Genomic DNA, 16,431 nt, shown 5'->3' on the forward strand with positions numbered 1-16,431 from the left:
CTATTCCAAGGAAGTATCTCAACTCTCCAAGGTCCTTTATCTTGAAATTGTAATTCAGAATTTCCTTAGCTTCTTGAATGAGTATTCTGTCACTCCCAGTAATTAATAAGTCATCAACATAAACAAGTATGATGACAATCCCTCCTTTATTCCTTTTTGTAAACAAAGAATAATCCAACTTGCTTTGTGTGAACCCAGATTTAACAAGGGTTGTTGTAAGTTTCAGGTTCCATTGTTTGCTGGCTTGTTTTAAGCCATACAGGGATTTGAGTAGCCTACAGACCTTATGCTCCCCCTGGCTATCAAAATCGGGTGGCAAAGTCATATAGATCTCCTCCAGGAGATCACCTTGGAGGAAGGCATTATACACATCCATCTGTAACAAAGGCTAATTAGACTAAGCAGCTATAGAAACAACAATCCGTACAGTGACCATTTTGACAACAGGAGAAAAAGTATCATGATAGTCGAGCCCTTCCTGCTGAGTGAACCCCTTAGCAACCAACCTAGCCTTATACCTTTCAACAGAACCATCAGCCTTATATTTCACCTTATACACCCACTTGCAACCAATATGAGTTTTACCTACAGGTTAGATCCACAATCTCCTAAGTGTGATTATCAGTTAGGGCAACAATCTCTTGCTCCATAGCAAAATCCATTACTATCATGAGCAGCTTGGGGTGTAAGGAGGAAGGCTCAGGAATGGCTGAAGAAAAGGACAGTGAGGTAGGCTCTATAAGATGGTGAAATGGCAGAATATGAAAGACAATTGGAATAGGATGAGTGACATCAGAAAGTTTCGATTGTGTAATGTAATCAATGTGCCAAAGAGGAGGCTTTGTGACTCTAGAGGATTTCCTGACATGAGGAGGTGAAGGAGCAAGAATAGGAGTGGTAGGAATAATGGGAGTAAGAACTGATGAAGATGTAGATGGAGATGAATTGCACAAGAAATGATCATGAGACTCTAAAGGTACATTCAGAGAATGAGGAAAGGCTGATGTGGAAGGAAATGTATGTGAAGAGGACAGAGAATCAGGAGTGAAAAAGGTGGACTTGGGATGCTGGAAAGGGAATATATGTTCCTTGAAAGTGACATCCCTGCTTATGGAAAAAGTGTCTGAGGAAATATTGTACAGCTTGTACCCCTTTTGAGTGGTTGCATATCCCATGAAAATAGATGGTATAACCTTAGAAGAGAATTTATCAGTGTAGAGTGGCTTGGTTGCATAACATAGGCAGCCAAAAACTTTAATGTAATCAAGCTTAGGAGGATGACCATGAAACACCTCATAAGGTGATTTGTTGGATAAGAGTGTGGATGGTAATCTGTTAATGAGAAAGGCTGCAGTAGAGACACACTCACCCCAAAATTTGAGAGGTATATGAGCCTGAAATCTAAGGGCTCTAACCATTTCAAGAAGGTGTCTGTGCTTTCTTTCAGCAATGTCATTTTGCTGAGGTGTATATACACAAGTACTTTAATGAATAATACCAATAGAATTGAACAGAGAATTGCATTGAGAATTGAAAAATTCTAAACTATTATCAGTTCGTACAATTTTAACCGAAGCTGAAAACTGATTTTTAACAAGAGTAAGAAAGGAAGTAATGTGCATTATTACATCACTTTTCAATCTTAACAAGTAAATCCAAGTCATTCTAGAATGATCATCTACAATAGTGAGGAAGTATCGATAACCATTGTAAGTACACTGTTTGTAAGGGCCCCAAACATCTATGTGAATGATATCAAAAGGATTTACAGATTTCTTAGTACTATGAGGGAATGGTAATCTAGTTTGTCTAGCAAGGGGACAAATTGAACAGAATGTAGAATCTTTATTCAGAAAGGTGGATGTGAGTAGAGGAATCTTTTGAAGAACAGCAACTGGTGCATGTCCAAGTCTGAGATGCCAGATGGAGGGGTCATCTTAAATAGATGATGCACAGGAATATGGTTTAACATGAGCACCGACAGATGAATGTTGTTGAGTAGATGGAAGTAAGTATAATCCTTCATTTTCTCTACCAATCCCCTTCACCTTGCCAGTTGATAGTCCTGAAAGATGCAAAAAGAAGAATAGAAAGAGACACAACAATGAAGTTCTTTAGTGAGCTTGGAAATGGACAGGAGGTTATACTCAAATTTAGGAACATGCAACACATTTTTCAACACACAATTATCAAATAGTGTTATTGTGCCAATGTGTTTGACATCTGTTTTTGACCATTTGGAAGATGGACTTGGTTGTTAGAATGTGGTGCAGGTGATGAGTTTAACAAGGATTTCATGTTACAGACCATGTGATTGGTAGCACCAGTGTCAACCACCCAAGAAACTGTGGTTAAACCTGCAGAAAAACACCTTGAAGTAAAGCATGAAGTAGTATTATGAGGTATACCTACCATATTAGCCATGGCTCCTTGTGATGCAGAATCAGTGCCCAACATCCTCATAATATGATTGTATTGATCATGAGTGAATGATGACACTAACATAGATGCTGAAGAACTATTTCCAGACTCCATACTATCCAGATGATCTGTAGTGTGATTTTGCTGATGTTTGTTCCCATACTCAGAAGAATCACCACACTGTGCATTGTGTGTCTGTTGTCTTCTATTACCACCAACCCTTTCATGCCTATCACTTTGAAACCTTTGTCTTTCATCCCCAAACTGTGGCTTCCTCTCATTTCTATCTATGGGATTCTTCTTGCCATACTTATGATCAGATGGATATCCTATCAACTTGTAGCAGTACTTGGTATTATGATTCCTCATATGGCAATGTTCACAGTATAAATTATTAGGCTTCTTGGACTTGTTATGCTGCATAGATGCCAATGCAGTGGGTTCATTAACATTCAACTGTTGTAATGGAAAAACTGAAGCAGATATTATGTTGGATTGTACTCTTTGACTTTCATCCTGCATTATCATGTTGTAGGCTTGATTCAAGTTAGGACTAGGAACAGTCATCAAAATATGACTACGAGATTGAGCAAATGTCTCGTTCAATCCCATCAAAAACTGTATAAGCTTCTGCTTCTCCATATGATCTGCATACTCTCTATACTTGTCACATTCACAAACTGGTAGTGGTACTAAAGAAATGTGTTCATCCCATAAATTTCTAAGCTTAGAGTAGTAGTCTGAAACAGTAAGAGTGCCCTGACTCATGGTGCATATTTCTCGATGTAATTGATAGATCCTAGTAAGGTTTCTTTTATCAAAACGCTCCTTTAGATCCTTCCATACAGTATGAGCACTAGATGAGAACATGAGGCCATTTGCTAGTTCATTCGAAACAGAATTAGTGATCCATGACAAGACAAATGCATTACACCTCTCCCACTTATGTTCTAAATCTCCTAGATATTGCTCTTTTCTACATGATCCATCAACAAAAGCAATTTTGTTTTTAGCTAGCAATGCTACTCTCATGGAATTACTCCAACCTGTATAATTCTTTATGCCAGTTAATTTCTGTGGAATTAGAATGCTACCTGGCGTATCTGATGGATGAAGATACAAAGGACTCCTCAGATGAATATCAGTGAACTTCTGAATCTATGTGGAGCTCGATGGTGATGGCGACTGTGTTGACAGATCTGTTGTATCTACTATTTTAAGCTACCTTTTACACGAATTGAACTCGATTACACAGAAGAGAGAAAAAATCATCAATCGCATGAATATCTCTGTAACAGGATGTGCTAGGCTTTAGTGGAACCGAGCTCTGATACCATGTTGAAAGTATTAACCCAGCTACAATGGCTACTGTTACATTGATATCAAGGAAGAAGGAAGAAGGAATCAGAAAGTAAAATGGAGAATTTGTGAAACTGTCTTATTTCTTCATACAATCCAACTATCGCTATTTATACATGTCATCCACTAACTATACACGTGACTAACTAATTATACTGCCAGCTAATCTAATCTAACAGATTTTGTTATTAATCTGTGTATACATACTAAGCTAGCTAACAACTTAATACAATTGTCACTAATTTCTACAATATATGTATTAACCCTAGCTTGAGACTTAAAATTACGAATATATCCTTAGTCCATTTTGGTAACAATGAATTTAAAACCATATAACCATCTTGTCCGAAGAGACACCTCCAACGATTACTATCTTTAAAGTCGGTTATGGCACATTTTCGACAATCTTCCATTAGACAAATAGGTATGAGCTTCTAACTTTTATTCACTCAAAATTCATCACATCACTAAAAATATTTTCACTTCTCATCCTTTTTATGTTCTCCTATAGAACTAATTATTTTTCTCTATAATTAAAAATGTGAAGTATTTGGCCCTCCAAAAATATATATTTTAAATATACATTTCTTTTGTTAATTATAATTATATTTTTTTATTTGTTTAATTTTATATTGGATAATAAAATATAATAGTGCAAAATAAGCAAATCATGTATTAGTATTGACATTGCTTAAAGTGCATTAAGCATGTTTTCGTCCTAAAATGTAAATATTCATTTACTTTGAAATTCAAAATATTTTCCCCATGTTATTACATAATTTTATTTTATATTGAAAAGTTATAAGATTTTTTTTTTTACTTTTATGATACAATAAAACTAAATGAAGCATTTTCAATATTTTTCATCTAAAAAAAGACTAAAATATTTTCTCCATGTTGAATTTTTAAGTAGAGTACTATTTTACTCATGAAAATATGGGTAAAATATGGGCAAACTAGTATCCTACCCAACCCATTTGTTACCTAATTCATTTTTACCCATATCAAATATGGGCGGGTTGAATTATTATACATTTTATGTTGACCCATTTTTAACCCACCCAAAATTTTGACCCAACCCGCTTATTTGCCACAACTAACTGTGAATATACAAGAAGAATTGTAATTAAAAGTACTTTTTATAATTTTTAAATATCTAATATTAATTTAGTCACACCCAATTTATTTTTGAGAGAAGTCATTGAAACGGAAAATTTATTTTCATTCAAGGAAAGATGTCAAGTTTTTCAGATATATTGAAGAATGTTTTTGGAGTAAGACGTAGAAAAGACTTGTCTTGGCTTTTTGTTAATATCAAAATAATAATGAATAATTTTCTTTATCATTTTATTGGTACATCAATAAAAATAAAAACTACTCATTCTATCTAAATTTAGGTAATTAAATTTAACTGGATATGAAATGTAAAAAATATAAAAAGATTTTGCAATGTTTTAAAACTAGTTTTTAAAAGACTATACCTTTATAGACCTTTTGCCAAATAAGAGAATCCGACATGAGTATAATATCAATGGTGTTATTTAAAAAAAAATTAGAAATATTCCTTTTTTAGGTTAAATATCAATGGTGTTATTAAAAATATATATATAGAAATATTTCCTTTTTAGGTTGATTAAACAAGAATGTATAGTATAAATTGAAATAATAATAATAAGAATATTAAGAATTCTTAATATTTTAGTGGCAACTATTGACATTGCTTTGGCTTTTCAAAAGGGAATATTAGATGAGTCGTCCATGAAACTTCACTTCCAACAACTAACAACAAACCCGTTGTGTTATCACAAGTGAATTTTGAGGATAAAATATATGCAAATTTTATCGCTTTTTTCAAAGGATAAATATGTTTTTTCAATAAAACTTCCACTAAAGAATATATATTTTACAAAACAAGTTTAAAAGGAAAAAATATAAGTTAAAATAGATGAGATAAAAACATCAAAGAAACAAAAACAATTCTCCAAATGTAATAATATATCTACTGCAATAAATAAATGAACAAAACAATATTTCTAAAAAAATTCTCCAAATGTAAGAGATTTTAAAGCTAATCAAAGATTCAGGAAGTTGATCAAAGTAATTAAGGAATAAAATTGAAAACAAACCAGCACTTAATAGCGCCATTACTACTCTAACCAAAGTAGTAATCACAAACTTGTTTATTTCAGTATCTCCGGCCATATCCGTCTTCAAGTTCCAAGCTCTCAAAATAGAACCCAAGCACTGCCGCATACGATGCTAAATCTTGTTCCTTTGGCACATGAAAATATTCCATCTTTTTGGTAACCAGATCATAAGAGTAGACTTTTCTAAGAGCATAAGGATGAGTTTTTAAAACAACAATGAGAAGCTTATGATCGTTCAACATTCCCAACGGCATTGTCTTTTTGGAGAAAGGTTCTATAAAGTGAACTTCTTAGTCCAACAGTATCAACTCATTTCATTCATGATGGTATCCTCAACAGAGACCATCATGGCAAGTGATCCCCTCAAAACCGTAAGCTTTCTACGAACAAGTTGGCTATCAAAACCACGATCATCAGGAACATCCATAAAATAAAATTATTTCTTAATCAGATCAAAGTAGATGATAAATTCCACCTTGACTATAGCCAGCCCATACACAAAACCATTCACAGAAACCTGAGGTCCCCAAGTATCAGTTAGGCTAAGTGTCAGTTAGGCCAAGAAACCTGAAATCGTTGCCTTTTTATATAATTTTTTTTTTTTTTACTGAAATCGTTGCCAAGGAAGCGATTTTTAAGAACTTTTTTTTTCTAAAATCGCTACCTTTGGAGCGTTTGTTAAATTCAGGACTCCACCATTGATACAAGCTCCATAGGAGCATCTTTCATAATGTGGATCAACTTAGAGAAAATGAAAACCGTTTCTTATTGAAGACGTCAGTATGTATTTATATACAATGATGTGGCTAAACTAACTAACCTACTCAACTAGTTAGTTATGTAACAAACTAACAGAATCAACAACTAACATGCTGACTCAGCATATAATTAGGCAGTAGCTAAGATCTTAATACCCCCCCTCAAGTTGGAAGTGTACTTCTTACATCCAACTTGTTAAGAATAGCTAAGTGTTTAATTCCTGTTAATGCTTTGGTCAAGACATCTGCGAGTTGGTCCGAAGTAGTGACATGATGCAGGGTCATGAGGCCATCATGGAGCTTGTTCCTTACAAAGTGACAGTCCACTTCTATGTGTTTGGTTCTTTCGTGGAACACGGGGTTCCTCGCAATGTGAAGAGCTGATTTACTGTCACAGAATACTGCATAAGGTGTTGAGGTCGGCACTACAAGTTCTTCAAAGAGTCTGTTCAACCACACTAGTTCACCAACAACCTTCCTCAAAGACCTGTACTCTGCTTCAGCTGAGGATAATGACACAATTTCTTGTTTCTTGGATTTCCAAGTAATTGGAGTGTTTCCCAGCAACCCAATGTACCCTGAGACTGATCTCCTAGAGTCTGGGCATGCTGCCCAGTCAGAGTCACAGTAAGCTCTTACTGTGCAGTCATTAATGTTGGAAATAAAAATCCCAAGTGTGGGATCCCTCTTGATGTACCTTAGTAGATGAAAAACTGCATGTAAGTGAGGTTCTCTGGGATCTTGTAGAAACTGGCTTAGATGTTGCACTGCATAGGAGATATCCAACCTTGTGTTAGTGAGAAAATTCAGCTTCCCCACCAATTTTCTATAAAAGGTAGGATCTGAGAGGACAGTCCCCTCCTTGGCCTTTAACTGCACAGTTGGATCGAGAGGGGAAGAAAAACTAGGACAATGCAAGCAATCAAATTCTTTCAAAAGGTCTAGAGCAAACTTTCTCTGTGAAATCAGAACCCCATCCTTTTTGTATAAAACCTCAAGGCCTAAGAAGTAATGCAACCTTCCCAAATCTTTGATTTTAAATTGGTCATGTAAGAACCTCCTGAGTGAATCTATTTCTGCAGAATCAGTGCCTGTGAGGATAATATCATCCACATATACAGCGACAAATACAGTTGAGTTGTCGGATTTCTTGTAAAATAGGGAGTAATCATTAACAGAATGAGTGTAGCCTCTAGAATACAAGGCAGCAGTCAGTTTTTCATACCACTATCTGCTGGCTTGTTTAAGGCCGTAAAGTGATTTATTCAGCCTGCAAATCAGACCTGGTGCATCAACCATTAAACCAGGGGGTGCCTCCATGTAGACTTTCTCATGCAAGTCTCCATGGAGAAGGTATTGTTGACATCGAGTTGAGAATATTCCAACCTCTTTCACAGCAGTGGCAATTAAGGATCTTACTATTGTCATCTTCACAACGGGTGAGAAGGTTTCCACATAATCAATCCCTGCTTGTTGAGTATAACCCTTGACAACTAACCTTGCTTTGAATCTTTCAATGCTTCCATCTGCCTTGTGGTTCACCTTATATACCCATTTGCAGCCTATGGCTCTCTTACCCATAGGGAGTGGCAATAAGTCCCAAGTATGATTTGCATGTAATGCCTCAAATTCTTGAATCATGGCTGCTTACCAAGCAAGATTAATAGTTGCTTCCTCATAGGTCAGTGGTTCACAATCATGACATACATTTTGTAATAAAAATTGACTATCAGGAGAAATATCATCAGGGGTGATATGGTGGTTGTTGGAAAATAAGGCATGTAAGGATAGGGAACGGGTGTGCTGTTTAGGTACATTAGTGAGGCAGTGATAGTCATTGAGATATGCAGGTGCCTTATGAGTTCTACAAAATTTTCTTGTAAAAACAGGGTCCTTAACAGCATGAACTATAGGATCATTGACATCAGGTTGTAAAACAGGATCAAGTGATGATCTAGTATCCATAACACTTACACTTTCATGATCATTTGAATAAGGTACATGTACATATGTGTCCTCACAGTCAAGATGAGGATTAAGTGGGATAAAAGAACTAGAAGGAATGCAATGTAATGATTTGGAGACAGAATCAAAAGATGCACCCCTTTTGTTCCAAAAGGATACCCTACAAAGATGTGGGGTGTAGTTCTAGGCTCAAATTTTGTCCCTATGAACCTTTGGTATTGTGGGATAACAAAGAACATCCAAAGCTCTTTAATGCTGAATATTGAGGTTTTCTTTGGTATAGAACTTCAAAAGGACATTTCCCATGTAAGGAGCTAGAAGGTTAACCTGTTTATGATATGAGTGGCTGTTAGGATGCACTCTCCCCAATATTTCTGGGGTAAGTGAGACTGAAACATTAAGGCTCTGGCTGTCTCTAACAGATATTTGTGTTTTCTTTCAACTACACTATTTTGCTGTGGTGTGTATGGACAAGACCTTTGGTGAATTATGCCTTTGGATTGGAAATAGAGAGTGGCTTCATTGTTTATGAACTCTAAGTCATTGTCTGACCTAATGGTCTTTAGGGATGTGTTAAATTGGTTTTCAATCATGGAAATGAAAGCTTTGATCACTTGAAGAGCATTACTCTTGCAACTCAAAAGATGTGTCCATGTGGATCTGCTACAGTCATCCACCATGGTAATAAAATACTTGTGATTATCATGTGTGGTAGTATTGTAGGGTCCCCAGAGATCCACATGCAGAAGTTCAAACAATGTAGTGGAATGAGTTGTGCTCTTAGGAAAGGGTAATCTGGTCTGCCTAGACATAGGACAAACTGGACAGACAAATGGTTGTTTGGTTTTAAAATTTGCAGATATGGAAATTATGGCTTTCATCTTTGCAAAAGGTACATGACCAAGCCTGTTGTGCCACAACAAATCTTCATTATCTCTAGGGAACAAGACTGAATTCAAGACAGTGTGCTCATTATTATTATGTGAATTGGAGCCAATTACAGGTGAATGTAAAAGACATGAATGAGAAGAGTATGTAGAATTCTTTATGACAGAATTGGAAATGAAAAAACAAGAAGTACTAGCAGCTCTCCCAGCATTGTTATCCATCAAGCATCTTGAGCACAAGAAATATAAACCATCCCTGCACTTACCAATCTCCTGAGGCCTCTTCATTGAAGGGCCCTGCAATAGACAAGTAGTGTCAGTGAATGTTACAGTGCCTTTTAAAGGAACAGTAAGAGAATGTATGGAGATGAGATTGAATTTGAAAGAAGGCACATACAATACTTTATACAATGTGATCATAGGTGTAAGTGTTACATCTCCTAGCTCAGTCACTTTTACTTTATATCCATTTGGTAGGCTTATCAAAATAGGATATGGTAAAGGTCTAATGTTTGTCAAGAAGGATTTGTGAAAAGTCATGTGGTTCGATGCCCCGAATCTAGATCCACAAGTCAGATTTTGATTCAAAATGTTTGCATGAAAATTTACCAAGATAAATAGAGGAAGTACAAATTACGTTACCTGCAAAGTTCACAAAACCATTACCCATATCAGGACTATCTGCAACTGCTCCAGCATTGTTCACTTGGAAGTGATGCAGCATTGTCATAACATTGTGGTATTGCTCCCTTGACAAACTTACATTGTCAACCGTATCCTTCTTCATTTGATTGTCCCCTTCATTGAACAGCGAATCAACTGGTGTACCATGAACATTCCCTGCAACTCGTTTGTAATTGTAGTTGGGATTAGAGTTATATGCCTGTGTGTTTCTGTTGAAATGTGGACTCTTAGTATGCTGAGCTGGTGGATTCTGCTTGTTATGTTCATTCTGATTGTTTTGGGGGTATCCATGAAGCTTATAACAGTTCTTTACTGTGTGTCTTGTTCTTTTGCAGTAATCGCAAAACAATTGAGATTTGTCCACATAATTTCCTGCAGATGAGCGTCCTGTATTACTGGTGGATCCATGATTGAAATTTCTGGACCCTGAAGAACTAACATTAAGTGAAAGCAGAGTCCATATTCATCACATTGTGTGGTTTGAACTCTCGTTGCTTTTCCTCTTGAATCAGAATTGAGAAAACTTGAGCCATGGAAGGTAAGGGATTCAACATAAGAATACTCCATCTTACAGCAGTGTATACCTCATTTAATCTCATGAGGAACTGTATCAAACGACGATCCTGCTCAGCTTTATGCACATTTTCCTTTGCTCCATACGAACACACACAAGTACAATGATTCTTTGTGCAGAGATTGTTGAGTTCTTCCCACAATTTCTTCATCTTGGTATAGTAAGCAGTGATGTCAAGAGTTCCTTGGGTCAGATTGTTGATTTCCTTATGGATCTGATACAGTTTTGCCCCATTCGTCTGATCATATCGATCTTCAAGCTCCTTCCAGAGCTCCATCAAATTGTTGACATATTCCACACTGTCCGAAATTTCCTTGGACAGAGAATTGAGAATCCACGATATAACCATGTCATCGCAATGTTCCCAGTGCCGGAATTGGATGGAATTGATTTCAGGTTTCTTACAATCGCCATTGACAAAACCTAATTTGTTCTTCGCCGAGAGTGCTCGGAGTACACTCTGTCGCCATGATCCATAACCTCCTCCGTCAAAAGGAATTGGAACGAGTGCTGCGTCAGGGTTATCTGAAGGATGCAAGTACAACAGATTGTTCGAATCAATCAAGCTAGGTCCACCTGCTGTAACATTGGTAGCAGCAGTTGATATCGATTCATCAATCGCCATGAGAATCAAACAAGAGTAGAAACTAGAAGAAAAGAAATCCAACAATGGCAACAAAGGCCAGAGAAAAAGGAATTGATGCGAAGATGAAATCCCCTGTCGAATCTTCACCTAGGCTCTGATACCATGTTAAATTCAGGACTCCACCATTGATACAAGCTCCATAGGAGCATCTTTCATAATGTGGATCAACTTAGAGAAAATGAAAACCGTTTCTTATTGAAGACGTCAGTATGTATTTATATACAATGATGTGGCTAAACTAACTAACCTACTCAACTAGTTAGTTATGTAACAAACTAACAGAATCAACAACTAACATGCTGACTCAGCATATAATTAGGCAGTAGCTAAGATCTTAACAGCGATTTTCAATTATTTTTTTAACTGAGTAACGGTGTTAGAAGAAAATCGCTACGTCAGGAGCTATTTTGCTATTTTGGTAAAAATAAATTTTGATGTACCCTTTTGGAATTTTTGGCAATTTTTTTTGGCCTTTAGGCTCTAGACTCAGAGATAATGAATCCACTTCAAGGGTAAAGTCTCTATAATTCAAAAGTATACATCTGCTCAAACCATATTTAAATTCCAAGGCCTCTACTTCCAAATTACTGTCACATTGTATAGGTGAAGAGAAGGCCATCACAAATTCAAACCAGATCTTGAGGACAAACAAACTCAATAAAATTGTCGCATATCTCATTGAACAACAAGTAAAACATGACGAATCCTTCTATTTGGTCTAGTTTGAGATTCTTGTTCATTATTTTATCTATATAATATAGTATCTTATCAAGCATATGATTGAATTTAGATATTTTTCATCCTTGTGAGTTGAGGATTTTTCAAATACTAATTATATACCTTCGCGAAATCACAATAAGTTATTGTCATTATTTAACCATAAAAAATAACTTATTTTGTCATATCAAATTGGTTTGTAATGGTAATTTAGTTGAGTGATTTTATTGATACAAAGATTTAAGCTGAGTGATTTTATTGATACAAAACAAAGTTAATGACTTTACTAGATAAATTTTCAAAATCGAATGATCTTTTGAGATAGAAAGTATAAGAGTTAGAAATGATTATAAAAGCGTAAGTATTATTGATACAATGTGTGATATTTATACATGTTACCACTATAGAAGAGAAAGGAGTATGCTGGACATAAGAAACCTAAAGAGAAGAGGACTAACTACGTATAACTCGAACATACTAACGTACTAGGACTATAAAAAATACTAATGTACTAGAACTCTACATCCTTACCCTTATCAGAAGGACCACGAGAAAAAACAAAAGGTAGTTTACTGTCGTAGAGATGTCGAGCTTCACTCGCGATTCAACTGGAACTAATAAGGACCTGAACTGAATGAAACGTCAAATCTCTCATGCGGCTATCTAAAGAATGAAGAATCACTACTGAACGAAAGCGAGTGAAGTGAGTATGAGTGGAACAAGCTAAATAGAAATTGTAGCAACAAACTACTAAGGAAATAATTGTGTTAATGTTTCAAATAAAAATATACTTTCAAACTCAATATTTTCTAAGAGGCAAGTTTTGAAATAATTTAAAAGGTAATAGTGGAAAGTAGTCTTTAAATTATGTCCTTAAAGTTTATTTTCTTTTAAGGTGCATCATACCCAACAATTCACTTAATATGAACTATGAATATATAAGACGAATTGTAATTAAAAGTATTTTTTTTATAATTTAATCAAACCTAATTTAGTTTTGAGAGTAGTCATCGAAACGGAAAATTTGTTTTCACTCAAGGAAAGAGGTCAAATTTTTCAAGACATATTGAAGAATGAGTTTGGAGTAAGACCTAGGAAAGACCTGTCTTGGCCTGGCTTTTTGTTAATATCAAAATCATAATCAATAATTTCTTTATCAGTTTATTGGTATGTCAATAAAAACAAAAACTTCTCACTCAGTCTCAAATTATGTAATTAAATTTGACTGGATACGAAATGTAAAAAATATGAAAAGATTTTGCAATATTTCAAAACTATTCTTAAAAATAGTATAATATCTTTATAGATTTTTTGTCAAATAAGAGAATCCCACATACGTAAAATACTATAAAATATTGATGGCGTCATTAAAATATTGTAAAATATAGAAATATGTCTTTTTTAGATTGATTAAAAAAGAATTTATGTATGAATTGAGACAATAATGAGAGTAATAAAGATTCTTAATATTTTTTAATCGAATTGCGGTTTGGTTTGGTTTTTAATCATAACCATAAACAGCCTACTTCCAATGGTTACGTACACTAGAGATTCTCAAGTTCTAAAACTTAGTTAAGCCACCATTTAACCACAAACGTGACACAAATTAGTCCCAAAATGAAAAGCTTGGATCGGAAATTAAAACCAATAGAAGTAAAGGATCAAATATCTATTTAAATGTCAAATGCAGTACAAATTCAACATCGAGTTGCTTAACAACATTCCATATATTCTAAAATAAGTTTACATCATTCATTCATTACAGGCTTGTTTTCACTTGCTTTTGGCCTCTTTTCCTTGGACTTCTGCTCTTCTGTTTTCCTGTAGAATTAAACAAAAAGGTTAGAGTGAAGTGAGGCTGTTGACACGACAATGAAGGAACAAGTGGACACGAAAACTACATTAGATAAAGATACAGGAATGTTCTCTGCAAGCTCACAAAGCTAATCGAGAAATTTATGTATAAAATCTATTCAAAGCCTCCACCTAAAAGGAAACGAACAAAAGGAGATAATGTAAAAGGAAATCTAACAGACGGAATATTCTCTGCAAGCAGGCAAAATCCATTAAACTTTACGTGTTAGGTTAGGCTATGAATTTGAGAATGTAACCCTAATACAGCATAAATCATAAATTTATAATACCTCCATGAACAATAAATCATAAAACATTGAGCGACGATGAATTTATGGTTAGCGAGAGAATTTATATGTACCTCTTGTCAGATGCGCCTCCCTTCTGGCTGAGGAACGATCGGAATAGCGGCGAATTCACGTCGTAAATCATCCTAGTTGGTCGGCAACAACTAGTACAATAAACAAAACCCTAAGTTTCACTTTCAACTTCTCTTTGTTAATTGCTTCTATTTATATTATATCGCTCCAGTAATTGGTAATGGGCCGCTTGTTCAGACCTTGTGGGCTAAGTTAATGAGGAATGGGTTACACTTAAATAACAAACAACTTTTTTACGGGGATAATAACCATTACACTTAAATAACAAACAACTTTTTTACGGAGATTTTTATTAAAAATTGCGACTTTTATAAAATGTTGTGACTTTTATGAAAGGTTGTAATTTTTTCAAAGAGTTGTGACCTTTCTGATAAGACACAATAAAAATTTGTCATTTGTTGTCTATAAATAGAGAGATCTCCTCTCATTTTAAAACAATGAAAATTCTGAACTTCTTCTTCTTTTGCACAATTAAATATTTGTGTATTTTGCTCGTGTTGAGTGGCTCACTGCCACCATTGTTTTGTGTATCAGTACACTGGTGAATAGAATCGTTCTATCTTGAGAGGATTTTATTCTTTAAACCTAGGGAACTAGAGGGGAATAATTTACTGAAGGCGACATTGTGCATTCAGTCGACTCGATTTTTTCCTTTTAATTTCATTCTATTGTTACAGATCCTGGTACGTTTTTTTACAGCCATTCATTTATGTTTATGTTATTAATTTTTATTTTTGAGTACATGCTTTAAACTTTGTTATTTATATTTCTGCAAAGTTATTGTTATAACTATTTGTTTGTATAGATTAAAATAACATACGTTAATTGAGTATTCAGAAAAGTTTTCTCTTCTGCAATTGTTCAACGTACAATAAAAACCCCTTTTAAGATCTATACTACCATCTCTTGAAGACAAAATTCAAATTTGGTATGTCATTATAAGGACATAAAGGCCTTAAAAAATCTTATCGTACCTTGATGTGCCAAGTGAACCAGGAAAAAAAGACAAACGTTAAATAAAACTTTTTGACATGGCTTCAAGGATGTTGTGTCAGATGCTCTATAAAGGAATATGACTAGATTTGTAGCATCTCGCAAATTGAAAGAACTAGAAAGAGCTAGAATTTGAAAGAGTGATTTTGGAAATAATAAAAATTTGGAAATTTGACAAGAGTTAAGTTAAGAATGAGTTTTGGGTCAACTTCAAACGATCATAACTCCTGGATCAGGATGAGTTATGTATTTTTCCAGATACCTTAGAAAATATCTTTGAATTATCTTTCCAATGCCGCCAAGTTTGCACAATTACGAGTTCGTATAAGTGAGATATGCCCATTTGAAGTTGGGCTGTATGGATAAGGAAATTAAAGTCTAATCCGGATTTTGGAAGGGTATTTTGGTCTTTTCCATACCCAATGACTTAATTTTATTTTTTGGTAATTAATTAGGGTCTAAACTGATATTGGTCAGTTTACGCTTTTGAAATTTGAGTTAGGGTTTTGAAAGAAGAGAAAAGAAGAGGAGAAAGGAGAAGAGAAAGCAAGGAAATCGTCAATTCTTGAAGCTAAGCTCGTGGATTTCGTCAAGGTGTGATCCATACGAGGTATGTGAGACTTTCATAGCGTTGGGTTCGTTCACCCACGCGCCAATCATGTTAAGTTCAGCGAAATTCGTTCTAAAAAGGTTGAAAGTTAGATGTTCTTGATGTATATTCTTGAATTTACTTTCGTTCTTGAATTGGGCTGAGACTGAGGAGTTTTAGAGATTAATACGTTGATTTTTAAGAGTTGTTTTGAGTTAGATTCTTGTGTACATATGCTGGGTATCTGAATCTAAAAGAGAATTTGAGAAAAATAGTCGAGTTTAGGCAATTTGAGGTTGGAAAAACGAAGAAGGAAAAGTCGGGCAAATCTGGGCACCAGGTCCACGGCGCAGACCTGTTCCTCAGATTTGGGGAAACTTCTTTCGCATCGCGGAGCGGTCACGGACCGTTCTGCCTCAAAAGTTATTTTTGCAACCAAATAATTAAATACATCTCC

The 16,431-nt window shown here is 35.1% G+C and overlaps 1 protein-coding gene across 1 annotated transcript; it reads right to left on the reverse strand.

The window, feature by feature from the left end:
• Positions 1-13,768: 13,768 nt before the first annotated feature.
• LOC102582105 (wound-induced basic protein-like) lies at positions 13,769-14,481 on the reverse strand. The gene is made up of 2 exons (XM_006356479.2): positions 14,374-14,481; positions 13,769-13,979 (listed from the first exon to the last, which is right to left on the reverse strand). Exons 1-2 carry the CDS (start codon positions 14,442-14,444, stop codon positions 13,907-13,909), a joined length of 144 nt encoding a protein of 47 aa, XP_006356541.1. The 5' UTR covers positions 14,445-14,481; the 3' UTR covers positions 13,769-13,906.
• Between the last annotated feature and the right edge of the window lie 1,950 nt (positions 14,482-16,431).

This window comes from Solanum tuberosum, unplaced genomic scaffold (assembly GCF_000226075.1).
Source record: "Solanum tuberosum cultivar DM 1-3 516 R44 unplaced genomic scaffold, SolTub_3.0 scf00222, whole genome shotgun sequence".
NCBI lineage: Eukaryota > Viridiplantae > Streptophyta > Magnoliopsida > Solanales > Solanaceae > Solanum > Solanum tuberosum.